The sequence below is a fragment of the Achroia grisella genome, unplaced genomic scaffold (assembly GCF_030625045.1).
Source record: "Achroia grisella isolate CSIRO2021 unplaced genomic scaffold, CSIRO_AGI_Agris_v1 utg478, whole genome shotgun sequence".
In the NCBI taxonomy this organism is placed as follows: Eukaryota; Metazoa; Arthropoda; class Insecta; order Lepidoptera; family Pyralidae; genus Achroia; species Achroia grisella.
In genome coordinates, this window is record NW_026712882.1 from 643,133 (window position 1) to 663,914 (window position 20,782).

General features: G+C 30.7%; 1 protein-coding gene across 1 annotated transcript; it reads left to right on the forward strand.

The window, feature by feature from the left end:
• Nucleotides 1-1,674: 1,674 nt before the first annotated feature.
• On the forward strand, nt 1,675-20,695 carry LOC131845694 (peptide transporter family 1-like). Its single transcript, XM_059194793.1, has 14 exons — nt 1,675-1,713; nt 4,945-5,026; nt 6,372-6,513; nt 6,893-6,979; nt 7,480-7,754; nt 9,720-9,802; nt 10,178-10,351; nt 10,977-11,102; nt 11,791-11,913; nt 13,188-13,507; nt 16,199-16,421; nt 17,164-17,250; nt 19,380-19,529; nt 20,513-20,695. The coding sequence occupies exons 1-14, from the start codon at nt 1,675-1,677 to the stop codon at nt 20,693-20,695; spliced, it is 2,094 nt and encodes a 697-aa protein (XP_059050776.1).
• The last annotated feature ends 87 nt before the right edge of the window (nt 20,696-20,782 follow it).

Sequence of the window (20,782 nt, forward strand, 5' to 3'; positions counted from 1 at the left end):
AGTAATGAAGTTTTTATTCGATTTCAATTTAATTTCGAGTTGGACGGCTTTCAATAACACTTTTTGGATTTCCTGGTACTATAAAGATTGATATAGGTATGTAAGTATATATGATACTGCCAGGAACCAACCAAGCAGAAACCAACATCCGTCCCGGGAACTGATCGGAGTATCTATCTCTGCCACACGATGGAGTCGGCGCCCGCAGGAAAATCTCCTACATAAATAAATTATTTCTGATTTGATTTCAATAAAAAATATACCTTTAATAGCCTATAATTGCCCCGAGTTCCTCTACAACCATGTCATCAACCACACCTCCATATTATGATCATGGGATGTATAAATAAATGTCACTGTACTGATAATTATCTAACATAAGTATATATATCTTTGTAAGTATAAATCAAAGTTAGTTTATCATAACGTTTAGTTGTATAATAATTTTATGGTTTTAATTATAAATTTACAAACGTACATACGGTAATTATAATTGCAAGCGTGTGTGTTCATAAAATAATTTAATAGGATATTTTACAATAGATACACAAGAAAAAAAATCAACTTCAATATACTGATAAAAGCCATTTTGCCTAAGCGGTTTGGTATAAGACACTGCGGTTACACCAGCTTGAAATTTATAGCCTATGTATCAAACATCCATCTATCCATCCATACTCACAAACTTTCGCGATTATAATATTAGTAAGATTCACAATAAACAAAAAAAAGCAACTTTACTGTCTACAAGAGTCATTTTGGCTGAGCAACTCGGCTAAATAAACATAAAGCAAACTAGCTTAAATTTTTTCTTTTCTAACGCTAGTCTGATGCACTTTGTTTCTTCAGTCAGCACTAAGTGCTGACTGGCTTACGTTTAAGTAGTTATATAGATAACTAATGCCTGGTTTACATATATTAAATAGGTAATTTAATAAGTCGGTTGTAGCTAAATATGACGAAAATAAGTGACTTACAATTGTTACTAGGCTTATATCATCACAGCATAACTTCATTGTTAATGACGAAATGATTGCTATGTGAATTTAGTATGGTAGCAAATGGAATCATAGTAATATCCTAAAATAAATTACACAGAACCATCCAGTCGCAAGCTAAGCAGAGATTGTGTAATGGCTACTGTACAACTTAGATTTTTTTTTTTAATTCATATTTATGTCTGGTTTTAAAAAAATATATCTGGGTGTTTTCTAAATAAATTATTATTAATTTATATAGAAAACATACATATACAATACAAACAATTATACATATGAATATCAATGTTTGTATAAAATTTCATTTCATTTTAATGGCCACGGCAGTTCAGCGATTTAGCACATCGCCTTACTGCGTATCGTGGTTTCGATTCCTCGTACGCTGCAACCCATAGTTGATATTATTATTATTATTTAATAGAGTAAAAATGCTATTTGCATAAACGGAACCGCGAGTAAAGACTTGTTCACAACTACAACCAAATTGACAAACAGTTGCTGCTTACTTAAGGCTGTGTACACAATAATATGACTGGTTAAGCTGTACTATAGATATGACGAGTTTGATCTAAACACGTGTTTGCACTGACAACAATAAAAGAGAGATGTTACGTATTATTACATTATTTTAGTTCTAATATTCTGTTGAAAGTGCCGTGTGTTAATGTCTAAGAAGATGGATTTGACTCACACCGACCTGCGAGCTCCGCCTACGGTCCGTACCTACATTTTTTTGTGTCTTTGGAATATCTAGTGATTTTTGTCTGATACAGTGTCAGAAATAGTCAATTGATTGATATAGTACCTACAATAGTGTCTCCACATACTTTGTGATGACTTATTTTTTTTTATACTTTGTAAATAATAAAGAATAAGACCTATATTTTTATTGTAATAAGTTATTTAAAATTAAAACAGATGAACTATACAAGGTCAATAGTAAAGAGTATACCAAAATATAAATCTAGTGATAAGTGAACAAATGTCACCACGAAACAAAATAAAAAAATAGATCTCAAAGTGCACAAAGCCTTGCACTAATTTCAGTTTCTTAAATTATAGTATAATAATAATGATTTTTTTTGGAAGTTAGGAATAATAATAATAATAACTCTTTATTGCGCACAGATAATATATAAATAACAACAACAGTATGTTAAAAAAGTGCATTATTACTTATAGTGCCTATTAACAGATTTTCAGTTTGGTGTAGCTTAACGACTAACCTAGTATGCATACGGAATGATAATGTAATCAATTGAAACAAACACTGTGGTCCTTCTTGGAATAAAGTCAGATTTACACGAATCATAACTGAATTTAGTTTATTTAAACCGAAGAGTTTCAATTGGCGGCTCGCGCCAAGAGCGTTATAGTAAAAGACTAGTATCTCTCGTCAAAAGGCGATAGCGATAGCGAAGCGCGATTTTTAGCCTTTCAGAGGGAACAATAAAATATAAATATTATATATTATACTAGCTGCGCCTGCGGTTTTACCCGCATGAAATTTACAGCCATGTTATTCTAATGATATGCTATATTACTGTAAAGTTTCATCAAAATCCGTTGAGTAGTTTTCGTGTGAAAGAATAACAAACATTCATCCATAGTCACAAACTTTTGCGTTTATAATATTATTATAGTAAGATTTATATTTAAAATCTTTCAAACTACGCTACGGATTTTGAAGCGGTTTTTTAATAGAGTGATTCAAGAGGAAGGTTTATATGTATAATACATATACATCCGGGCGCCGGGGCGAGTAACTAGTATTCTATTTTATTAAGTGAACTAACATATATTCATTCCAACCATATAAGTAACGAAAAAATCTTTCATGATTACTGTTTGTCGTTTAATAACGAAATAAGAGTTTTTAATTAATTTTAGTACTGCGGCAGCGCTTGCACTGAGGCGTAAGCTTTAGGTTAACCTTTTTATGACTTCGTATACTCAATTTGGTACAGTTCAGTCCGACAACTGTACCAGCGCAGGAGTTAAATCGAGTTTGTCTATATAAGTCAAAGAGATTGTATGCAAGACACGTTCGTGGGCTTAGGTTGTAAAGTATCGCTTTGTATACCAGTAGTGCTCAACTTGCGGTTCGTAGTATAACATAAAATTGACAGAAATAAAAATAAGTAACTTTTGAATTCTATAGGTTGGTTGGTGCATTCGAATTATTTATTAATAATATAACATTCTGTTGTTATATAAAAAGTTTTATGATTGTCGGGATAAAAACAGATTTAACCCAATAAAGTTAAATGTAATAATTTTCAATATATAATAGTTAGACAGGATGTAAAAACCTTTGTATAAATAGTATTTTTGTCAACTATCGAATTTTTATATTGATAATCTAATCAGATTATCAATATAAAAATATATTAATAGAGTAATCAGTCTATTAATATATTACTGTAGATATATATATATGTGCTACCACAATATCCAACGTTGATTTAGTATATCATATCTGATGACGATCAAGCCATTACTTAAATTAAAGAATTGTATATTCTAACTAAAAAATAAAAAGTTGACCAGGACTGAAGTCCAAGAAATTCATGCGTCCTCCAAGTAAAGTGATCGTGTTCAGGTAGATATGCTAATGTTACGGACCAATTAGATAGAGCTTGGACATTAATCATTGAAACTGTTAAAAAACTTCAAAGTATGTAGTTAATTGTGAGGTGAAGATAACTGAAGGTTTGGTCCTGTTGATCCTTAACAGGTCAATTAAAGCTATTATGTATGTACAATACAAGGCTCTTTCAGGTTGACCCAGATCTACAAGATACTTAATATTATGTATTTTTGTTTGTTTCACTTATGTTTCTCTAGTCTATGAAGCAGTTTCACTAAAATGTTTTATTATCCATACTCGTTTAGAATAAAGAATACATGAGGATGTTAAAGATGTTAAGAGCCATGTATTTACACGGATAATCAGCAGGACGTTTGTTATTTTAATATCGTTTTAACATCCGATAAATCCGATATTTCTCCAATAAAATTCATTTATTAATAACAAGGTTAAGTATCTACGCTGTACTTTAGTTTATCGGAAAATCAATGAAGTTTCACCGAAGCCATTGCAAACTCTTGAATCTAATTTATTGAAATTCAAATGCAAATGCGACAATCGTCTACCAATACGTACTTACCTAGATATCGTTAGGCAACAACGAGTCGATCTGAATTTGTAAAATGAACAAATAAATATATGGGTATATTTGCAAAGATAATAATCTTTGCAAATATATAAATAAAAATTGCTAAGAAATTGTTTTTTATCGGAATATTTGTATCTCTATATTATAGTCATGGAAAATAATATACAGAAAAGCCCGTAATACCTAATAGTAAATAATAAATAAATGCATGTAGTCTTAGCACAAACTGTACTACATGATTTTTTTCAAACAATCATACAAACAAACTTCAGCTTCAGTATAACAAATATTTAATCCTATTATTTTTTTATTTTGATGTTTTTATATGATTAAATATGGATAGTTTCACGTTTTTCTGCCATTCACCCCACTTTCACATGGTAATGTCAAATTGCATGTGTTAGAAAAAAGTGTAATATAATTAGTTAGTACCCGAGTACAACAACTGACCCCAATCCAGATACAGAATTTATATGGGACTAACATGACAGTACACTTTAACAATATGAATAGAAACAATTATCGAATAAGATTCGGTGTATATACGCTACACTTGTCGAAAAAATCTTTTAGATTATAGAATTTATTGCATTAATGAGTTCAGTTTCCTCATATATATATTATTATAGTTCAGAATTGCATCTACAATTGTAAATATATATTTAAATGTTGACAGGTAGTACCATTGTTGTCAGACTTAGCAATGTCTTTGATTAGTCCACACGAACCCTTGTCAACCCTCTTAAATTAGTCTTATATTGTTTCAGGCCAAGGACAAATTTCCGAGAGTAGTCATTATAATTATTTTGGCAGAATTTTGCGAACGCTTTTCATATTCTGGAATGAGAGGTAAGATAAGTAAATTTATCAGGAGTTTATCACGATGGTTTTCAGGGGGAAACGCGTGGAGTCAATCTGACATGGTATATTGCTAGCAATAGGGATTAACATCCCTCGATGGTATGGTTACGACCAGGGATGTTATGGATATGAAATTTCGGATACGGATAGGTTTCGGATATAGGAATGATTATTATACCGGATACGGATACGGATGCGGATATGAAATTATTTCAGATTATCCGTTACTTTCGGATAATTTCGGTTACGTATAATATTTTTTTAAGGAATTACAGAAGTAAAATACAAATAGCTAATAACATGGTTACATATCGTGTCTAAATTAGGCTCCGTCCCTATCCGATATTGTCCGGAACTTTTATTTTGGATTCGGTTACGGTTACGGATTTTTTTTTATATCGGATATCCGATAGTTTCGGTCTCTCTCTCTCTATCTCCTTAAAATCCCTGGTTACGACTTACCTTAAAAATCAATTCGCGAAATTGTGTAGTTCATCATAAGATATCTAATAAACGATGTTGTTTGTCTATTAGGGTAACTCAGAGAATATACATTGGGGCAGCAAATGTCCTAAATTTATGTAACGCACGTCAAAACTACTAAGTAGATCTAGAAATTTAAATTCTGCACATGTTTTTGTAGGCGTCCGTAAAAGGGCTTTTTAGGTATACTCATGGGAACCGAAGATGTAGGGTTAGTACAGTACGGATGAAGCCTCGGAATTTGTTTTCAGAGTATCCAAGTTTTTATTTCTTTCTTATCAATCTAGGTCATCTAGACACAAATTAAGCAGAGTTTTAGTTTTGGGTACTATGTTTTTAAGGAAGATAATGGAAAGATGTATCTAGGCTGTGTCAATAGTATACGTTGGCGGGTCGTCATTGAATGATGAAATATGATAATGAAGTTAATTCAATTGGTCTGGGAATATTACCTCTGTGGGTCTTCAAGTGGACTGCTTAAATATCTAGGTGCCATTGCTAGCAATGGTATCATAGATAGGATCTACCTATGTATTTATACAAACTTTACGATTATATGTAAAATATTATTATTGTTTATGATAATCCTTAATGAAAACACAATTGTAATCGATATGGAATATAGGAATATATTATGCAATCAAAACAACGATGTACTATATATTGTATATGTTGGTTATAATACCGTATAATACGAAATGAATCCTATTATTATAATTAGGTTGTTACGTGAATAGTCAGTATGATACATTTGACATAAACATGTAGTAACAATAAATAGTAATGAAATCGAATTGATATTAAAAAATTTAAACACATTTAGTTACTAAAAATATTTTTTTTATTTCAGCGTTCCTTACTCTTTATTTGCGTAGCAAATTAGGCTATTCTGATGATGGTGCAACCGAAACGTACCACATTTTCAGTACTTTAGTCTACCTTTTCCCAATCATTGGTGGTATTCTAGCTGACAACTATCTGGGCAAATTCAGGTATTGTATAAAGAAAATATTTAAATATTATCTTTAGTATGGATTATTATTAATTATTATTATAGGATACTATTAGAATGTCCATACTAATATTATAAATTTGATATATTTTTGGAATTTGTTGTTGAATATTATTATTGGGGCATCGAATAATTATTATTGAGAATATTTTTCAATACGCTGTCTACTATAAATTAATACTTATTTTTATGTAGGTATTAATTAATTAATAAGCAAGCTTACCTGTTGATAAGTGGTGACCTGAGAATAAGTGGTACTGCTCATGTGTCGCCATTCCAGCAGACTAAGATGTCAATCCTATAATAGATATTAGTGAGACAATGATATGCTACTAATACTTTTAAATAATCCATTTCAGGACAATACTGTATATGATGTTTGTATATGCAGCGGGGAACATTTTGGTTGCTGTCACTGCTATACCCCAATTGGCTCTACCTGGCCGGTGAGTATGTTGATTATTTAACTAGAGTAATTAAAAGTATAATTAATATCTATGATATTTATAATCAGGAAAGATTTGGCTGTTTATATATTTGTAATGTATAAACTTAAAAATTGTATTGTTAAATACACATAATATATGTTTTCAGACTGTTCCAAATGGTATAGGTAGAGTGGCTTGGTCTCTATCAAGTTAGAAGGCGAGCGTAAAGCTGTCATAATTTTGATCTCATAATATAGGATTTGTGAAATAGAAATAGAAATAATCTTTATTAAAATAAACTTTCAGCACTTTGGAATAGTCACAATTTTTTGAACCTACCTGAAAATAGCCTGAAAATAAAAACAAACTTGCGTGTTGCTCTTTTAAATAAATGTTGTAAAGCATTATTAAGATTTCGTATGAATACAAATTGCCAAATTGCAATATTTGTATATGTATAAATTATTTATAAAAATGTTTTTATATATATAATAGTTATAAAAATGTTTTTATTCCAGAATATGTACTTTAATTGGTCTTTTTATGATAACAATCGGCACTGGAGGTATAAAACCGTGTGTCACAGCATTCGGCGGAGATCAGTTTAAATTTCCAGAGCAGGAACACTACCTTGCAATCTATTTTAGTATACTGTACTTCAATATAGGCACTGGGAGCCTTATAGCTAAAACTGTGTCACCTATACTGAGATCTGAAGTACATTGCTTTGGAGATAAGGACTGTTATTCCTTAGCGTTTGGAGCGCCAGGCCTCATCATTCTCGTGTCTATAGGTGAGTTGATATCTATTTCAAACTAACGTGCCAAAAGGAGATTTTAAGTTTCTAATAGACCGTCAAGACTGTATAAAGATTTTGGTTATCTGTCTAAGACTGTAATAATTATCATGTTTTTATTAATTGTTGATTTCGTGGTTTTATATTTAATTACGGATTTTGGATTCCTTTTTCAATAAATAGCTCTTGTTCTTGTTCTTCGAATGATAATTCTGTGTTGATATAATTTATGCGTTAGATTGAGATGAAAAATGCAATTATGCATTATGCGTTTTCATATATACCTACTCATATGAAAACTAAACCTTGCCATATTTCTCTTTTTAATTTATTGTTATAAAAGTTAGTTTTTCTTGATATCAAATTTTAGTGCATAGAATTCTGTCAATTCTCTAAATTTATTTCATTCCAATAATGAAGTAAAATATAAAATATTTTGCGGGATAGTAAGACGATGTTGTTTGTTGAGCTGATATAATATATTATCATATGATAGTATACTGAGTAAAATAGTCGCATGTTGTCTTTAATTATTATTACTATGTCTAGTATAAAGTGCAACAAAGATGGAATATATACTAATAGATATAACAATAGAGAAATGTAAGGTGAGGTGACACGGTTCTAGTACGTGCAGTGCGCAATAGACAATACTTAGTTTGTCTTCCTAGCAAAATTATTTCCTTAATTAATAGCACGTATTGCTGATACGACTATTACATTGGACTATGTCCCTGTGGATATGCCATTCTTGAGAAAATGTTTTAAAAACTCACTGGATTTGAACTTTAGACTAGTAGTATCTTCTAATTACTAAGCTACCGAGTGTACGTACATGCTAATGAATATCATTTGAACATTTTGAAATAAAAGAACTTTCCCAGAACATTGAACTCTTATCAAAATATACATTAAAGAACTGTTTTTATTAAACAAGATCCAGCAAGAACTGGTATAACAAATGTAGACCTAATAAAGTTGATTGCAATAATATTTAGACGGCGTTATCTCTGCTTGCTTTCATCCGAGCAAAGTACAGAAATATGATGTGTCTATTTAGAGAAAATCTATTTAATTTTGTTCCGCACAGTTATTTTCTATTCATATAACATTATTTATACACCTTTGTCTATATTTACTTATTGTTAATAATATAAACAGAACCTTGTTCACATGACTGTTGACGTAAAATTTCCATGTTTTCATAAATACAGAATTTGTTTAAACAATATTAGGCCTAGTTCACAGTAAATTACATATAGTCGTTAATGGATGATAATAGAATGGTGCACCCGCCTGAGCTAACATTTTACGCTGGCGGGGGACCAGTGGCGCATGATACGCAAGCATAAGGTCAGACCAGTTTTCTAGAATATTAATATTTTTCGATTGACCCTGTATTTATTTATTTATTCTCCTGCATAAATTGTATACATGGCGGACTTAATATCTGATGGCAGTTTCTACCAGTCAGGTGAATTTATGACGGTGGGCTAACTGACCTGACCTCATGTTCATCTTATCAATCTCCACTTGTACCTCGCAGCGTAAACCGTTAGCGCAGGCGGGTGCACCATTTCATAATCATATAAAAATAATAAATACGGAAGACGTCCACTGCTGGACATAGGACTAGACATAAATACGATTAGTAAAAGGAAAATATATACACATTCTGATATACCTACATAAATTAATTTATACTTACTCATTGATCATAAAGATACTATAGAAAGAAAGATATATACTCATAGATGAAATGTATATATTTTCAATATGAAATTAAATAATAATATTCATAATATTTCATGGAATAAAGAATATGTATCTTCAGAGAGAGTTTTGGCTCAATATTATTACAGAAATTATGAATAATGTTCACACAAGAATTATTTATGTCTATACTATGTGTATTACTAATATAATAATAGATTTGCAGTATTTTTGTATTGTTATTTTCAGTGATATTCGTCAGTGCCAAAAATAGATATGTGATGAAGAAGCCTGAGGGCAACATTGTGTTTGATTTTATAAAATGCATTTCTGTAAGTAAATGAATAATATTCTTCGTAGTTTTCTCCATAGCTTATATCATATATTAGTTTTTGTTACTGTGTCAAACTAATATAAATATTACTAAAGTTACCGGAATAGACTACTCTATAATTTATATCCGAATTCTTCAATTTAATTATTAGAAATAATATTTTTTAATATTACTCTGATATTTCTTTTAACTTTGAATTCGGAAGTTAGATTATTATCGATATAATATTCAAATAATTATTGTTTTTTATTGTAAAAAAATGTGTGTATTTTTATCAAATTAATTTCTCACAATCACATTAGATTGAAAGCCTTTTGTCAATGTTATAGTGTTCATATTTGCTTAGACACTTTGCATGTGATCTATTTTGTAGTTAGGTTTGAAAAATGTTGCCCTAAGACGGAATGAGAATGAAAAAGATGTACATTGGTTGGACAGCACCCGAGTTCATTATGACCAAAGGTTTATAAAGGATATCAAGAAGACATTATCTGTACTCAAGCTTTTCACAGTCACACCCATCTTCTGGGCGTTACTGGATCAAATGGTTAGTTTAAATTTATATTAGTTTATACTTACCTATGTATTTGTATTGAACTAACATGCTTATTTTATTTACGGCCTCGTTGGCCTAGCGGTTTAGAATATCGATTTCCTTTCGATCGCGTGTTCGATTCCTCACACGGTACAAATAAAAAAATAGTGGAGAGTTTTCTTGTTGGCCCAAAATAATTAACATAGTGTCATGTTCCTAGTCTTAATATGTACGAAATTACAAAACTATGGATTTATATGACTTCTACTTAACTGGTTTTTCAGGTTTAAATTAACTATCTATCTAGGCAGAGAAATAATTGTTGTTTTTTAACCAATTACAAATACAACATAAAAGATACACAAAAAATGTAGATGAAAAACTGAATGCTCAACAACCAACTCAGCATAAAGCTACAGACATACCTCTAGCGCTGATAGTCTATTGGCTTCTATTTTATTTTAGGCCGCTGATAAGATAATATTACATAGCTAATTACAAACAGTATTTTATAAACGATATCACATACATTAATATTAAAATTAATTGAATTAATAATTCCGAATAAAAAATATGATATTCAAAAGTGCTTATATTAATTTTATTAAAATGAAGATTCTTTTTCTATTTAATACAGGGATCAAGATGGACATTGCAAGCTACAAAACTGGATGGTAGATTCGGCTTCCTGACAGTCAAACCTGATCAGATGCAAGTGTTGAACCCCATATTCGTTCTAATATTAATACCGGTGACCCAGAAGGTAAGGTTAATCAATATTAAATATTGGTTTTTCACATACAATGTAGCTCAATCTTACAAATCAGTACATAAAAATAACTATGTGCATATACCAACTACATGACTTTAATTATAAATTTGTTAAAAGATAGTGAATGAATGATACGAACTTTTTATAATTCGGTCCAATCCATTTCATTTAGGAGCTATGATGACACAGATATGTCAACCTTATAAGAACATTTATGATATATGTAAATCTATAATATTTTTTATTTTTGGAAGTATTACTTGTATTCTGTATGTAAGTATTGTAATTATGTTGGTCGTTAATGAATAGAATTATTAAATGAAATATTTATAAACTAGTTCAGCCAGAGACTTCCTAACTGTATAATGTTTATGCAATTGGAATAAAACAAGCTTATTAATATAGTATAGGGTAAACAGCAATAAATTTTTTAAGCTTTGTTTAAAAGCGTACCATAGATCATTATTTTATGTTTTATTGCGTCGATAAAGTATCCTTATAATCGTTTTTTTCATTACATATTTAATGCATAGACAATAATCAGATCATTATTAGATATTGTCTTCTCCAATTATTGTTTAATAACCAGCGAGTACAAATTTTAATTTTCCCATAAAAGCAAGGAACAATAGACGTCGTAATCTTACCTTCATCCAGGCAATATCTTGTTTCTTTTCAGTATATTTATCCATTCCTGGAAAAAAGGAATATACTGAAGAATCCTCTACACAAGTTGACATTGGGCGGAATATTAGCTGGAGTGGCTTTTATAGTATCAGGGCTCGTTGAGATTTATATAAGCGTACGTATTTCATTCAATAATAATATATTTGAATTGGCTTCATTTGAACTAATTATGTGTGTATAACGACTAATTAATTACGATGAATAAAGCTTGTATATTTTGTTACGAAACAATATTATAATTTGAATCGACATTCATTTAATTTCTAATTTAATAATTATTGCCTTTATTATATAAAACAAATTCATTGGAGAGACGGTGGGTGGGTTTCCGTTTTGCAATATATTCGTTTTCTCCTACATTCTCAAAATAATGACTGGCGGCCACTGTGGTCTAGTGGTTTAACTACGCTTAACTTCTGATGGTTGCGGGTTCGATTTCTCGCATGTTTCAAATATTTGTATTCATGAGTATGTTTGTCTGGGTGTTTTCTATATATGTATTTGCAAAAAAATATATCTAAATATTTACATAAGTTCTGTTGTAGTACCTATTCATAACACAAGACATGCTTAGATTGGGACTAGATGGCATTGTGTCAATTGTCCAGGAATATAATAGTAATAATGATATATGATATTCTATAGAGTAACTAATCTAATAATTATATACATTATTATTATTAATGCTGTTGGCCTTAGCTAACTTTAAAGCTTGATAAAAATAGCTATGATGACAACACTAAACCTGTGGTTTGTCTAATAAAGTGACTGAAGGCTAACTCTGCCTGTCGAACACAATTATAGTTCAAGAGTCTAGTAGGAGTGTGAATCATCCAAATTTAAATTCACATTCGAATGGGGGGAACAGGGGATTGAATCAGAAATAACCGATAACTTCATGAATAGAAATGTACTCGTACGTATCGTACGGCAATTAAATCCTAGCCAATTGGAAAATCGATTATTTGCCATTCCAATTATATACAAAAAAACTAGCTGCCCCCTTAAACGTAAAAAGGTTGTTTTGCCATATAAATTAAAATTGCTATAAAAATAGGTTATATATAGATAGGTATTGGTTACAGAAGAGTGAAAATTTTGGGTTATATGTAGGTATATTCTAATGTCACATTATAAAAAAATGTCCAAAAAATAAAAATAATATGTTAGAGGTGGATAACCATTATTACTTAGGAGCATGAAAAATAGATAAGAGCCGAATAGGCTGAATAGACATAAAATTTCATAAAAATCGGTCAAGCAGTTTTGGCAGAGTATGGTAACTAACATTGTGACACGAGAATTTTATATACGCATATAAGAAATTTATTTACATATATGTTTAAATTCAAATTCTCAGCTTATTTACATGTTTAAATCTATTTTTAGACAAAGTATCCAGAACTGCCTACACCAGGCTACGCTCAGTTGCGGTTTTTCAACGGAAATCAATGTCCAATTTCCCTGCATAGTTATAATCAAAATATAACATATACTATTCCGTCTCTGTCACACTTCGTAAAAAAGGACATTAGAGTGAAAGGAGCAGACAATATAAATTTCGAGATAGCTGGCAGTTGTATAAAACCAACAGAAAAGATGTTATATTTAGAAGAGAATAGTGCTAACTCTTTCTTTTTGAGTGGCAATCAACTTTATAGTTTTAAGGACAATGTGGACAAGAGTAAATCCGGATTTCCAATTATCAGGTACGATATCGTACATTATTGTTTCTATTTTGAAAGCGTTGTGACTTAGTAGTTTGCTATCCCAACTTGATGGAAAAGTACTGCGTACGAATCTGGCTGATACTAAAAAAACTTTCGTGTGTCAATTCACGTTTCTGATAGATTCTTTAGTTATGTAAACACCGACATTAATCTAAAAGAATGCGAGAAATTAAGATTGCCACTTGCCATGATACAATCAAATGTACACTGTGTAAAGTGAGTAAGTTAAGTGTTGCGCCACCAAGATGCCACGCCGAGACGTCGACAATTGACAAGGTATCTGAATACCCCATATGGTATAACAATCTTGAAGGTATATTAGTATACACTATCTCTACCCGTGGCTTCACCCGCATGAAATTTATAGTCTATATGTTATTCTGACGTATAAGTATTATTTTAAAGTTTTATTAACATCCATTCAGTGATTTTTGCGTGAATAAACCTACATCCATCCACACGCACAAACTTCCGGGTTTATAATTTTAGTAAGATTATATGTGAATAGTATAAAGCAAAGTCGCTGTTTTCGTCTCTGTAGCCGACGTGCCTCGCGACTGCAAACCGGATCTGTAAAATAAAACTAAAATATTAATAAAAATAAAAACACATAAAACATATAGAAATAACCATAATGTATATATAAATCCATACTTACCTTTTACTATATATATGTATAAATTGATACTTCACTGTTAAAATATATTGTTCGTTTGTAGGGTGTATCTGTAAAACTTAATGTTACAAACCTGTATACCTACTTATTTGGTAATTAAATTGATCCCGCCGCTTGTGCGTAAATAGCGACAACTATAGCAGTTATCACTTATCTCGCACCGCAGGCGAACGCGTCCACTATCCTCACGCTATATATGTGCAAGCGACACGGACAGCTGTAAACTTCTATCGTTTTTCATTACTGAATATTTCACCACTCCACGCTTAACTGTATCGGCTACAGTCTCTGTGTTTTTACGCATTCCGGAATTTTTTCAGTTTTATGTATAAACAAATGCATGTAAACATATACAGTGCTATAACTATGCATATAGTTGTATAACCTCGATCACATGCACTGTACACTGGGCGAAGTCAAGGTGTGTCTCTAGTATTGAGTACAGTATACATAAGAATATATAGATGTATATCTACATTGCCAGAAATATGTATATATTACTTAATATACATGTCTCCTATTTAATTTCGTAGCAATCATATTCTATTTTTAATATCTGTAATATGTAGTAACAATTTAATTTCTCTTCGTACATATCTTGAGAATTACCTGCTGAAAATAATATTTTTCGGTTAGGAACATAATAATATTACCACAAAGTAATATATACTATATTTGGGACTATATTAAATAAATAATTTTATTTTGAAGTAACTACGCCGTAATTTTAACACAATTACTAATATATTCTTATTAAAAAAAATCTCGTTCACAAGCCGATACGACATAAAATAAGTATAAAAATAATCTCTTATTTCTTATTTTTATTTTACTCATAGTTAAAATAAAAATAAGAAATAAGAGATTATTGTTTTGGAATAACTATAGGTTAGTAAGTGCCGTAACGACACAGATAATATCAATATATTAGTTTTATAATATTAATTCCTATGTTATAGACTAAAATCTATAAGGTAATTATAATATGAGCCTAGTTGCTTGAAATAAATAAAATATAAAAAGAAAAATAACTTCTATTTGTGAACAAATGCAAAACAGAAACAAATACTAAATGTTGCGGTAAAACTTACTACAATATCTCCATTAGTGAAGATTGTATTCAAATCCGTTAAGTCGTTTCTTTGTACAACTAATATAAGAAAAGGCTCAGCTACAAAGGCGTAATGTCAAATACTAGACAAATAAAAAAAATTTATGGAATTTGATGAAGCTTTAATGAACTACTATATTTTCGTTTTTCTCGACAATTGTTTCGACTTCAGACGACGACATAGCAAGTTCATTAAATTCCCGATAAATACCAATTATTATTATATGAATGCAAAATGATTGTAAAATAAAAAAAGTCATTATATTATTACGTGAAATAAAACTTTGTACAACTTCTTACGAAAATGACGCGGAAGAACGAGTATAAAATTTCGCACACTTATAGTTTATACTAGCTCTACTCGCGATTTCGTCCGCGTGAAATTTAACTATTTTTAAAAAATATACCTAAAAAGTAGCTCTGTTTTTCTAAAATTAAAGTAGCCTAAGTTACTCTTTATTGCATCAGCTACCTGCCAAAAAAAGTCCCGTCAAACTCGGTCCAGCCATTTCAGAGATTAGCCGGAACAAACAGACAGACAGACAAAACTTGTAAAAAAAGTTATTTTGGTGTAGGTACCGTGTTCATATTCATATGCATGTAGTAAAAAACGGTTATATCAATATTACAGGCGGATACTTCAATTTTATTTATATATATAGATAGAGAATGCTAATATTTTGTTAAAAATATGCATAAAAATTACTTTAATCCAATAAAAAAAACTTTACACATACTATATGTATTGTATCTTCATGTATTAATATAATAATACCAAATAATTACGTCTCCCTATTATATATTATACGTATTATTATAAATCACCCTATTATACATACATATGTGTTACAATTGTCATATTACATAGACTTAAATTTTCTAGATTTTTAATATCAGAAGCTGTTAATACCACGGATATGGTATTTGTAAGAGATAACAAGAATATGTTAGAAGCACAGCTTAGTAAAAAGGTTTCATCGCAGATGGAAGTATTTTCGGGATTACACTCTTTGAGGATAGGTGATGAGGATATAATCGCGCCTAATATTGCAATGGAGAGCGGAGGAGTGTATGCTTTGCTGATTGATAACAATGGGAAAGACTATGTGAGTATATAATGTGTTTAAAGTACTCTATATAGACTTAATTAACCGTGCCCGCGACTTCATCTGCGTGGAAAGGTAATCGTGAACAAATAAAAAAAAAACCGAAAATATTAAAAAAATAGTAGCTTCATCGTTCTAGCTTCAAAAAACGATGAATTTCCATACAAAAAGTTTGTATGGAAATTCATCGTTTTTTACTTCTATTTTACCCCCTTAAGGGTAATTTTTTACAAACTTTGAATGTCAGATTTATTTGTATTTAATCAATAGCCTAAAAAATAAGTTTCAGTTACTTTGAAATTTATTATATTAGTAAGTATTATAAGTTATGTAGCAGTTTCGTATATTGTTTCATTTTTTAACTATTACGATTTTGTCTGTATTTTTGAGATAACAAGCCTTTCTACGTTCTGATGGTATCTTTTTTCGTGTCAAATTTAATTTAGATCCTTTTAGATATTTAGTCGTAATACTGTAATAAACGCACACATACAAATTTTTAATACTGTATTAATGTGGTATAATATTGCATCAAAACCCCTGTCAGAAACTACGATCACAAAAGTGCTTTGGGTATACTTCGCGCTTAGGGTAGTTATATGTAGAGAGGTATTTTCACTCACTTTTCACTGTATTTTCAGTGAAAATTAAAATCCTTTTGTATTTAATGCAATTGTAGTTTAATATGTATTTATATTACTTATTACTTCTACTATACATAGTGTATTACTTTTTGTTTCAGACATACAATTTAATAGTAATCACTGAAGCTAATTCCTTCACAATGGCGTGGCTGCTTCCACAATTTTTAATTATGTCCATTGCCGAGGTACTTCTATTTTATTCGCATTATATTATTGTTTCAACCTTTAAAGGTCTCGGTGGTCTAGCGGTTTAGTACACCGCTTTACTAACGATGGTCGCGGGTTCGATTCCATGCACGGTGCATTTGTATTAATGGGTATGTTTTTTAAAAATTTTTCCGATTGTTTCAGTAGTTGGTTTAGCACACCGACTTACTTCCGATAGTAGAAGGTCTGATTCCTACCGATGCAGACATTTTGTGTACATAAATATGATTCTTTGTATTAGTATAAGTGTTTTTTATGTATAATATAATATTTTCAATGTATTTACAAAAGAAATGTATTCAAGTACTTCTATCTATTGCCTAGTACCCATAAACAGATCCAAGTCTTTTACACCCCATTATGGGGTGGAGGGATTTCGGGGTGAGCCCTTTGCACTTTGCCCCGGCACCTATCAGTTGTGAAGTACCGGTAAGAATCTCATCTGGTACATTTTATTTGTTATAATGTTAATCGTGTATCAGGTCAAGTTACAGTTTCCATGAATTACGTTAAATAAAAAACAACTCTTATTAAAACACGATATGGTACAATTTAGTTCGCGCGTCATCGTCCGTCTGTCTGTTACCGCAAAAGTACATATGAGTAAGGGTAGTCTGCGGTTCATTTCAATATCCAATTCCAGTTCAATGGCCTTCAATGTTGAATAATTTCAATTAACTTACTGTTAATTAAAATTCACCTTTTAACCTTAACAATGAAATAGGACCTATAAAAATTAAGTGTATTTGAATAAAGATTATTTCTATTACACGTTCAGTTAATCAATTCTATTTGGTTTATAGGTCCTATTTCATTGTTAAGGTTAAAAGGTGAATTTTACTACTACTACTAACTTAAATTTTTAGTAGTCCTATTTCTTTTCTAAACACTCATTCGGAACACAGACTTGACTCAAGTAGAATGAGAAAGACTCTTTTAAATAAATATTGTTTAATATTACATTTTTGTATGAATGAAAACTGCCACATAGCAAAGTTAACATATGTAAATAAATAGTTACTTGAGTAAAAAGATAAATCTAATCTCTTCTTGAAGTCATAGTTACCTTGCATTGGTAACTATGACTAGTCCCTACAAGCAGCACTCGTTGACGAATAATTGTTGTTTTAATAAATATGCCATATTGACCTTGGTAATGTAGACGTTTAGTGCTGTATCTTATTATAATTGAGTAAATTGCCACACAATACAACATTTATATTTATAAATTATACTGCTCGTTTTGATTTGAGCCTTTTATATTATGTACTTGCTAATACCGCGATTTCGTGCCCATACACTTTTATATGAACTTATAATAATAAAACAAACAGAAACACTTTACATAAAGTGTACCGTACATTAGGGAAAACTGCAGTCTAATCGGTTAATCTCTTTCTAATATAAGTACATACCAGCAAACGGAGAAATATATAAAAATTGGGACATACGTTGTTTTTAGTTCTATTATATATTGCTCCTTGCTTGCTCCTTTTTTGGAATTATTCTAATGCTGTTGGCCGCAGCTGGCCTTTACAGCTTTATCGAACTATAGGGGGCGAGTGCAGATGGCACTCCAAACCCCTGGAATGACTTATAGAGCGATAAAGTCTCTGAATAATAGTTATTCTAATATATCTTAATGTAAGCACAGGTAGCAATCAGTTTTATTTCTATTATATGTATAAATGGATATATATACAACAAAATATTTTAATTATTTTATTAGTATTTCATTAAACGAAGTATTTTCTTGAAAAATAGACAGCACTGTGTAAATTGTATGGAGCTATTATTATAACCAGTGGTTACATAGTGGTCAAAATTTGACCATATTATATAAATTCAATTATAAATTTGAAGATTATTAAAGACTTCTATGCGTGTGTGTGTAATTTTTATGGTAGTGTGTGTAATGTTTTTTTATTGATGTAATGTATTCTGTATGCATAATAAAAACAAATATTAGCTTTCTGCATTCTTTCTTTTTATAAACTTTAGTGCGCGAAATTACATACGCCTCCATCCGCGCAATTTTCGTAACAAGGAGTACAAAATGTTTGCATCACGTATTAATATAATTATTAATCTGTGTATAAATTATTAGGTATTGTTCTGTGTGACGGGCAATGAGTTCGCATTCAAAGAATCACCAGAGAGTATGAAAGCGGTGATGATGGCGGTGTGGTTGCTCACCGAAGCTGTGGGGAACGTCATTATCATTGTCATCACGAGATTATTCGTCAACTACCGTCAGGTATAGCAAAAATCAATATATTTTTTTCTATTATATAAACCGACGTAGACTTTATATAAAACTAGCTGTGCCCGCGGTTTCTCCTGCAAGCGATTTATAGCCTATATGTTATTCTGTAAACTTTCATCACAATCCGTTCTGTACTTTTTGCGTAAAATAGTAACAAATATCCATTTATCATTGCATCCATCCATACTCACATACTTTCACGTTTATAATATTAATAAGATAATAATTTGCATTAGTACTTTTGGTGATACATTCACTATTCAAGCTGAAATTCAACAGTAGAGTGCTGCGTGAGAGTGAGATCAGAGTGGGCGACTGAAATACAGGTTTAATAAATTACGTTTAATATTTAATAGTCTTTATTCAAATAGATTTAATATAAGCACTTCTAAATTGCATATTATTTTATATTTCAATATCTTTAAATGAGTTGAAGCTGAAAATCACTGCTCTCTGAAGAATCTTCCACATTGAGATCAGGATCTTTTCACTGCAGATCATACATAATGACACAAACTTATTAATTTTATGTCGAACTTGTATTGCATATTTATAGAATGTGATTTATAGCAATTAAATAAACGATTTATTTATTTATTTATATTCTACATGGACGGCCTTGGTGGTCTAGCGGTTTAGCATGCCTTACATCCGATGGTTGTGGGTTCGATTCCATGCACGGTGCATTTGTATTAATGGGTATGTTTTTTAAAAATTTTTCCGATTGTTTCAGTAGTTGGTTTAGCACACCGACTTACTTCCGATAGTAGAAGGTCTGATTCCTACCGATTTTATTCATGAGTATAATTATTTGTATTGGTCGGGGTTTCTATGTATTATGTATGTACTTAAAAAATATATCTATATATATTTCTATCAGCTGACTAGTACCCATAACACAAGTTCTGCTTAGCTTGGGACTAGATGGCGATGGCGTAATTTGTGCTGACATATTATTATTATTATATCCACAGGAAACACAATTCTTTTTCTACACCGGTCTGATATTCGGTGCGATGGTAGTCTTCTGCTACCTCTCGCAAGGTTACAAGCTTGGACACAGCGCAGAAGATGACATACCTAAGAGGGAATGTAGAAGTAATAGTGAAGTTTTATATCTACAAGTTAAGCAAACCGAAGACTGTTTAGATCATTAAGTATTATTACCACCTAAATATTGATTCAACCTGTGCAGTTATAATGTTGCAGATGTATCGTGAAGGAAAGAGATAGAATATATATAA